This window comes from Vigna unguiculata, chromosome 3 (assembly GCF_004118075.2).
Source record: "Vigna unguiculata cultivar IT97K-499-35 chromosome 3, ASM411807v1, whole genome shotgun sequence".
Lineage (NCBI taxonomy): Eukaryota > Viridiplantae > Streptophyta > Magnoliopsida > Fabales > Fabaceae > Vigna > Vigna unguiculata.
Genome location: NC_040281.1, coordinates 63,838,365 through 63,848,240, shown reverse-complemented (window position 1 = coordinate 63,848,240; position 9,876 = coordinate 63,838,365). Strand labels below are relative to the sequence as shown.

The window sequence follows — 9,876 nt, the reverse complement described above, 5'->3', positions numbered from 1 at the left end:
TGATGTGACATATTAAAAAAAATAATAGATAAAAAAATGAGATTACCAAAATATCCTTAATGTTAAAAGTAATATAAAATGCTATATAAATCATTTAGAATAATTTATTTAATTTCTATTAATTGTGTGAAATAATATAAATATATTTATAAAAAATGAATAATCAAATTTATTTGGTATGAAAATAAATTTAACATTTATCAATTTAATATTTACATGAAAAATAATTTATTTATGTTATATATATTTTTTGTTTTTAAGTTTTTGAAATATAATTTTTTTTGTTTATTTGATATGAACATATTTTTTTAATTTGATTATGTTTGTTAATAATATAGGTAACATTTTTTAATAAATTTTTTTCTTTTTTTCAAATTTTATAGAATTATATATTGTTTATATATTTTTAACTTTTAGATTTATAGATGTTTGTTAATAATAAAATTTATTTATTTTTATTAATAAATTAAAACTAAAATTAAAAGATAAATTTATGTGAAGAAATAAGAAAAAAGACAACACTGTGTCGTGTCAAAAAATTACGAAGATAAGAGAGGTAAAAAATAAATATGACGAGGATAAAATGGTAATTTTGTATCCATCACCTTCTAATCTCTTCCATAGTAGAGGGATGGAATTTTTTAGTCATCCCTCTAATCCATCCATGTCATTCCCTTGCATCACCCCAAAAAGAACAAGGTGTAAAATCAAATGGTTAGGTTATTTCACTCTGCAGTAAAATCAAATGTATGATTGAAAATATAAAATTTTAGATATTAAATAAAACACAATTTTTTAATGGAAACTTTATTAAAAATACATAAAATATAAATAAATGTGAGATGAGATTAAAGTCACCTTATTAATTCTCGACAAAATCAAAGACATAAACTAATTTAAAAAATTTACGATTTTTTAATATTTAATAGAACGAAACTTCTTAATAAAAACCCAAATAATGATGTCTAAATTTTTTTAAAATTTTAAAATTAATTAAGTTTAAAATTTATTTTATCGCCTTTAAGAAGTTGTTTATAAATATTTTTTAAATAATATTTCTTTTTTTAACTAAAAATAGTTTCATGTTTTCATACTAAACACTTCATATACTTAATTGTATTTTATGACAAACCAATGTTTTATAAACAAATAATTATTATTTTTATATTTTATTTATATTTTCAACCACATACTTGCTATACATAATTAATTTCATTAAATAGGTATCTACTCTTGGAATTGAATGTGCGCTCAGAAAATGTTGTTAGCCAAATTTTTTCAAATTTGTTGTAGAGAATGAGATCTTCCAACAAATTTTTCTTATTTCATAATATTATATTCAATTGAAAAGTATTTATTAATATGTATTATAACTGAATAGCTATGTAATTGTAAATGAAGTTATTTAAATCATATATATATATATATATATATATATATAATGTTTATACAAAAATAGAGATAATATTATAATAATTATTATTATGAAAATAGTATTATTATGTATTAATTGATAATTGTTTTCATTCAGAAACATAAAAGCCGTAGTGTAACATGTAAAATAGTTAAATAACTTAATATTGTTGTCTATGGATTCTGCATATACAATTGAAAGAGCTTTGGTGCAGTAAAAACAAAATAAAAATAGCCAAGAAGATCCATAAAAACCAGTGCAAAGTGCTGAACTATTACAAAACTTACAAAAACTATTGTTTATCACTTTGAACCACTTTTCTTCAATTTTAACTATTCTAGAAATAAGTTTTGAAACAAAACAAGATTCAATGTGAAAAATCTAAAATAAAAATGAATAGTACTAGTAATTAAAAAAAATTGGTAAAAATATAAAAAATGGTACAGATTAAAGTGAATAAATTCCTTAGTTGAGGCTGAAGTGTGTTATTGTGTGTTCTCACTCGTGCAATGCAATCTTCATTGGTGACTCTGATGCAATTGGAGGATTGGACAACTGCTCTGCACCTCACAGTACATGTCTTTTACCCTCTCCATTAATGACTCTGCCCACTTTTCATTTTTTTTTTCAAATAAATATGCTTAAATCACACCACTTTAATCTTTTTTTTAAATATAATAAACGAAGCCTTTTGAATCTAATTTTAAGAACATTTTGTTGTGACAAGTTTTTAAAAATGACCATGTTTGTCAAAAGGAATAGGGTGTAGGGGTTATTTACAGAAATCTAAGATCATATATACGTTATGATATAATGCAGTAAAAGAGAGGAAATGAAAAGAAGATATAGTTTATGGAAAAATAGTATGGAGTGTTGTTGAGAAGAGATGTTTCCTGAAGCAAAAAAAGGGTATTGGAGGGGTCTGAAGCATCTTGAAAATTGTGATCAAGGCTTTGTCATGTGTCATGAACACTATTTATTCATGTGGACCCTTCATCTCATCAACCCAACACCATAACCATTTCTCTTTCTAACTTTGTGTTCTTTGTCATGTAATGTAATAAACAAATTTTTACCCATCTAATAAAAATGAGAATGCACTTGTATTTAAGTGAATGATATGACAGATGATACATGTATATGTGGGCGTAGGTGTGAAGAAATTGGAAAAAGAGAAAGAAGTAGAGAATAATTTTGTCTTTGAGACAGAAAGTAGAAAGAAAAGCAAGAAAGGAAAAGTAATATCCATGCAGAGGAGAATTACTAGAAGAAGAGACAACATAGATAAAACAAATTGTAAAGATGGATAAAGCCTTAAATGTGGTGTAGAGAGTGGAATAAAGGGAGGGATAATAAAAGAATAAAGTGAGATTCATAAACAAATATAAAAATATATGATGAAAAGGAGAATCCTTTTCCTACTTCTTCACAGTAGAATATATATCTATGTATTGTATTGTAATGTAGTAAACAACAACAGCTTTACAGACTAACCCTGACGTACCACTGTCAACCTTTTTCATCACTTCTTTCTTCTTTCATCCCACTTTATTATTCTCTTTCTACTTTCGCTTAAACACTCTCTAATCAATCTCTCTCTCTTCTTCTCTCTCACATGTGAAATATCTGAATGGAATTCAATGCTCTTTCTATTCCAAAGGAACATCATTCACATCTTGAGCCAACTATTTATTGACACAACACCACAACCAAATAATAATAATATTCATTTCTCCTTGCATTGCATTTAACTTTTGCATGCCATCGTCACCCACTTTAATTATCTCCTTCATCACTCCTTTTGTAAGCATCAAATAACCCCAACAAAACAAATAACATCTGCATTTGTCATGTTTTCATGTAAAACGCAAATGCACAGAAATAATTAATAGGCTCATCCGTTCTCTACTGTTGTAATTAAGAAAAAAATAATAATAGTACTAAGTGAGGCACACGCACGCAGGGAAGAATTTATAGTTTTTAATTATTTTCTCCTCCTACTCCTCTAACACATTTAAGTTTAGTTTGTAGTAAAACGTTAACCCCACGTGAGAAGGGAGATAGAGAGAGATAGGTCTTAAAAAAGGAGAAGCAAATAATCCTGTGTGCATCTTCACCTGAAATATACTAGTCTTTAGAGTTATAATATGCTGTTTTTGAAGTTAATGGCTCCCTAACGAACTTGATGAAAATATTTATGGTGATGTCTAACTCTGTCCCCTATTGGGTTATGAATGGCTTTTGCTTAATGCTGGAACATAAAGAAGGGAAGTTTAAGTTATTTACTTTGAAAAAACGTTTCTTTCGGTTAATTCAATTTGAGAAAGGTTCTGTGTCTGTCTCTCTCTCTGCCATCTTTTGTCCTCACCACTATCTGACACACTGCTCCCCTCTATATGGCGTAAACTCGATAGCTGATAGTGCAAGCAAAGCAAACCAAAGCAAACACCCCACTTTTTTTTTTTTTTTTTTTTGGAGTCTCTAATCTGAATCTCCCTCTCCAAATACTCAACTCTGCATTCCTCTTTGTCTGTTAAAATCTGCTTTTTTTTTTGGTCCTCTCCTTTTTGTCCTCCCACACCACCTCTATAAGCACCTCCTGTTAAGTGCTTCACTACCAAAACTCTCCTCCATCCACCCTTTCTCTCTCTTCTTCACCTCACGCTTCCTTCTATTACTCTAATTACTGTGATTCCCCTCTAAAACCAGATCATCCTTTTCTTTCCTTCTAAACCAGCCATGTCTGCAACACAAGCTGTTTGATCCATGTCAGTTTCCTCCTCCTCCTCTTCTCCAATTCTTCTTCACTTGTAGCCGGCTGAAATTAAAAAAAAAAAAAAAGGAAAAAAAAGAAGAAAGCTACAGGGTTTGTTTGTAGCTGTCTTCATTGATTATCTTCTGGCTGAGATATAGAGACGGTTAGTTTGTCTGTCTCTCTTTCTTTCTCTCTCTGTGTGTCTCCTTTTCAAGAGATAGAAATTAGAAAATACCCAGAGTGGGAAAGTGTCTTGTTTGCTTAAAAAGTTGTCTTCTCATGACCATATCCTGTGTGCCCTACTTCTGAGTCTGTGCTTTCTCACTTTCTCTTCTTAATTCACCTGAAGATAATGAGGTCGGTGCTGTTACTGCCATAGTGCTGCTATACTCGACTCAATTGCTTCCAACGCCACTCCATATACTTTTCTCCCTTCAGCTTTTCAAAGATTAGGTTTGAGGCCAACCCCTAGGATTTCAAGGATTGCAATCATATTCTAGTAGCACTATACCCCCAGAGAAGGTAGCTAGGAGGAGGGAATGGAACTTTCGAGTCAAGAAGGAGAAATCCCAATCCCAATAAACAGCACTACGTATGGTGGGGGACACGGTAATGGACACGGTCATGGTCTCATGATTCACCATGACCCTCCACACCACAGCCACAACCACATTATCTCCTCCACGGCGCCTACCAACGGCACACCCACTATGCAGCAGGAGGATCACGGGTACAAGAAAGTGGTGAGGTACAGAGAATGCCTGAAGAACCATGCAGCGGCCATGGGAGGGAATGCCACCGATGGATGCGGCGAGTTCATGCCCAGTGGGGAAGAAGGCACCATAGAGGCTCTGAACTGCTCAGCCTGCCATTGCCACAGAAACTTCCACAGAAAGGAAGTGGAGGGTGAGCCATCTTCGTGTGACTACCACCCCTTCAACAGAAGAAGACTCATTCTGGGCCCTCACAAGAACCTCCTCCCCCCCGAGGCTCTTGGCTACCCTACAGGTAACATCCTCCCTTCTAGAAGCGTCCCACCACACCAGATGATAATGCCCTACAGCATTGGTCACCTCCCTTCGGAGTCCGATGAACAAGAAGACGGTGGGGGAATGGTGCAGCCTAGACCCTCCCAGCTAGTGAAGAAAAGGTTCAGGACAAAGTTCACCCAGGAGCAGAAGGAGAAAATGCTCAACTTTGCTGAGAGGGTTGGGTGGAAAATCCAGAAGCAAGAAGAGTCCGTGGTGCAACAGTTCTGCCAAGAGATTGGGGTGAAGCGAAGAGTGCTCAAGGTTTGGATGCACAACAATAAGCACAATCTCGCCAAAAAGAATCCTCCTACTGCAGCAGCTTAAAGTACAATAATTTATTATTATCATTACAATTATCCATCCATCCATCATCTTTTATCTAGCTTTGTGTTTTTTGTGCTTTATTATTATCATCGTTATCATTACTGGTATTATAAACTCCATCCACTCTCCTCCACGTATAATCATTAGCCTAGCCGCAAGTGTTTGTTGACTTTCTTCAATACACTCTCTCTCTCTCTCTAATCACCATCTCCTTTGGTTTTCTTACCTAAAAGTGAAACCCTTCTCTCTAGTAACTGCTTACCAATATATACACTACAGAAATATCTCCATCTATACCATCATGTGCTGTAGTTTAGGAAATTGCATTTGCATTTGCATTGCGTGAAGTTTGAGTTTCTGAGTGAGCGGTGTTTAATTCTCTCCTCTTCAACCTACCTGGCTAGCATTCAAGTCATGAGAACATGGAATCTATGCAATGAATAGACTCTGAGGTACGATATGTATTAATAGAATTACATAGGGCTTTTGTATGCTGCTTTCTCTTTCACCTTACAAATTCTGCTTCTGTTGTGCTGCATCATATGTAGGGCCTTCTGACATCATTTTTCAAGCGGTAAAAAAATGTACCACTTCATCACTAATTTTTTAATGTTTTTCTTCCTCCAAATGGTAAGTTTTTCACTATTAATCTGTGACAATAAACTCATGGGAAAAATTACAAAGTACACCAAGTATACACATTGATCAGAAAGAAGAAAAAGAAAATGCTAAATCAGCTTTGCCTTGGATTTTTGTCTTCACTAAAGCTTGGATTCTATGTCTGTCTGGACCTGGTACATGTGTGTCTTTGCCGTGCCTGGTGGAAGGAAGCTATTTATTTGATATTCTTCTGTCATTCAAACATAAACTCATTATTACTCATCAAATCAAACTTAAACTCGTCAAAAAGCTATTAGTAATCATATTGTACACCTTGCATGCCACCAGTAAAAGTAAACTTTGTGTGTCATCATTAACTATTTTTCATTCAGTGTCCAAATATCATAAATTTAATAGATGGTAATCTTGTCATGAACAATTTCAGCTGAGCGATCTTCTAATAACATGCTACTGTTTCATAATACATTACACGTAATTATCTGACTTAAAAATCAGTTGATACTTTCCAATGTTAACTAGGAAAAGATAAAGACAGTGTAAATGTGTAGGGTGTGGTTATCATGAACTGCTGCGACAATGCACACATACCTCTAAATTCAAAAACATCAATCAACAATTCAACAACTGAATTAGAAGGATTTTGTCCACAAATTTTTAAACAAAACATGGTTCATTGCATTAGGTGCAAAAACGTAGTTTGCTGTCTTTGTCGGTTGTCACCTTAGCCGTATGAACACTAGGGCACGATATGAAAAATTGCAGATAGATAGTAAACATCTTATATTATTTCTTTTACATTTTAATGACAATATAATAAAGAGATTACATAACTTTATTGTTTTAAGTATAACATCTCAATTTCCCGATGATGAATCATTATGCAGCCATAAATAATCATACAAATCTTGCAAGCACGCCTTGCTTTGAAAAGGGGAAAAAGAAGAATGGGTCCACTTGGGGAAGAAGAAGCGTGATCTTTTTATGAATTTTTTATTTTGCATTTATATCTTGGTTATTCAAATCATAACATTTTGTCAAACTGGATTTTTAAAAAAAGTTAACTTTTTTTGTGAATGGAGTTAATTAGTATTTTAAAGAAATTAATTAATGTTGCAAAAAAACATTAATTACTAATGGATAATTAATAGTCGGAATGGATGTGTTGAAAGAGGAAAAAGAAGGGAATATAAAAGCGTGAAAAGAAAAAAGGTGATGTCTTTAATTTGTATCGGGATGCACATCCTTCCATGCAGAATGTTCTTTGGTTTAAGGGAAAGCATCATATCAATAAAACACAACACACCACACTGCAAAAAGCAACCTAAAGCAACTTCACATTTTTTTATTTTTTATTTTATCTACAACAGCCACAACAAAACACTACTATGTTACATAGTTTTACTTTTATTTTTCCCAAAAAGGAGAACCTATCTCAAGACTTGAAACTTCCATTGTCCTTAGTAATATGTTTGAATTAAAAAAAGTAAATAAAAAAATATGAAAACTTTAAAAGTTTTATTCATGCAATCGAGTTTACAATGTCACGGAACTTGTAATAATATTTCTAGTGACTTCACTTAATTCCTTTGTCATTATCTTGTCTCCCTCCCAGGTACGGGGAGTTTGAAATAAGAGGAAGTTAGTGTCTATTAACTGTTTGATGAAATGTGCTTTTATGTCTTGCTTTCAACTTAGAGCTGTATCTATAATTATTAGACATAAAGGCGGCTTTGTTTGGAAACATTCATCTTAATTAACAATATAATAAGCTTAACTTTTGTGTTTACTCTTTTTTTCTTGACAAATACAAATTATGAAATTTTGTACATATTTTTTATAATCCATCACAAATATTATCTTCTGATGTTAAATTACATATCACAAATTCTCTTGTATGTCACTAAAATCATCAATACCAAGTATTATTTCAAAATTCTGAATATAATTTTAATTAATTACAAGTAAGCAAATTGTGTATGCTATGCTTTTACTTTGAGAGTATTTCTTTCCTTTTTTTTCAATACTTTTAAGATCACTGTTAAAGAACCTATAATAGAAAATTTATCAATTATAAATTTTATGTTTTTAGATTGGAATGCATTATGTCATTCAAGGATAATATGTTATGCAATAGTAGCCTTCTTACTTTTCAAGATGTGAGAAAGTTAAAGAAAAATCTTGTGCATCAGCAATGATCATTCCCAGAAAAATAAACCCTAAACATTTGATGTGAGATGATAAAGTTATTAGTATAAAAAAATTGTTTTTGTGAAATTGCTTTTTGTCAACCTAAGTTGGCGCAGTGTTGATAGAAGTTCTTTTTTGGTTGACATAGTTGAAATTATTTATCCATGTATATTTGGTCATGACTTTTTTTTTTTTTTTATGTTTGTGAGGATTTTCTCAACTGATATTAGTAAAAGTATGTTTTATGAATGTCAATCATATTTGTTTCTGCCAAAGTTTGGAGTGATTAACGTATTGTCCATGTCTAGAAATTGATAAAAGACATAAGTTTTAATGGTTCCTCTTTTGGTCAGGTTACATTAGGTTCAAATTTGTTCATAACAGATTTCAATTTTTCTTTTTGTTGTTTTAATAAAATTTATTTTATATTTTCTTGAGCATGAGCTTGGTTTATCCTTCCCGTATTTTTTACTTTTTTTTCCTTTTCAATAAATTGTTTTAAAATTTAAAAAAAAAACATCCTGACATCCTAAATCACTTTAAAAAAAATATCCTCATATCCTAAATCACTTTACCCGAATTAATCTTTCTAAAAAAATACATTCTAACACATTAGAATGTGCTAGTTTAAAAATATTAAGTTATTTAAAAATTAATTTCATAACTGTAAGGAAAAAAAGCATAAATCAATGAAATAAAAAAAAACCACTAACAAATGAAAAAAAAATCATATTTATTACATGTGAATATTCATTAAAAATACTTATTTTGTATCTATTATGAAATTTACCTCTCTAAATTTGTTTCGAGGTAAGATTATTTCAAAATATATTGCTATGCCAAATCTATTTGGAATAGTTAATTAATTCAATCTTTCAAAACAAAGTTTGAAAAAAAAAGAAAAGAAATCATGCATGCTCTAATTGGATGAAAAGATGAGCATGATTGAGCGGAATACCACCTCACTCACGTCGTCACCTCAAAACATTATCATCATAATACAAATTGGAACAATGAACAATGAATTTAATGTTTTTTTATATGCTACAGTACTTGTCAAGATACAAATATCTTTATTTCTTTATTCACTCGGAGCAAAAGTATTATATTTAAAAACGCGACAAAACCGTAGCAATCAAAATGAATGAAAACATAAATATTTCCAACATACTTTCTTACTCTTTTCAATACATTCTATTGTCAATCAACACAATACATTCTATTATCACTCAACACAACCGATCTAAAAATATAAAGCTCGTAAGAATATATTACAGAGTATTGAAAATGTTACTAGCATCAGTGAATCAGCAAGAAAGACAAAAAAAAAATACTAAAATTTAAAATACATATAAATATAAATTTAAAAACTAAGGACCGGGTCATCAAGTTTGTTAGAATTAAAATAAAACTGATAACCAAAGTAATTCTATTAATTTAGTTTTAAATTTTTTAAAAACTTGATTAATCAAGATAAATTAATTAGTTTGGGTTCAAACATAGTATTCATTAAATAAGAAACACCAAATCTTTGATTCGGTACA

General features: G+C 31.0%; 1 protein-coding gene across 1 annotated transcript; it reads left to right on the top strand.

The window, feature by feature from the left end:
• Positions 1 to 3,861: 3,861 nt before the first annotated feature.
• Positions 3,862 to 5,703, top strand: LOC114176995 (zinc-finger homeodomain protein 4-like). The gene is made up of 2 exons (XM_028062203.1): positions 3,862 to 4,332; positions 4,519 to 5,703. The coding sequence occupies exon 2, from the start codon at positions 4,709 to 4,711 to the stop codon at positions 5,522 to 5,524; it is 816 nt and encodes a 271-aa protein (XP_027918004.1). The 5' UTR covers positions 3,862 to 4,332; positions 4,519 to 4,708; the 3' UTR covers positions 5,525 to 5,703.
• Positions 5,704 to 9,876: the final 4,173 nt, after the last annotated feature.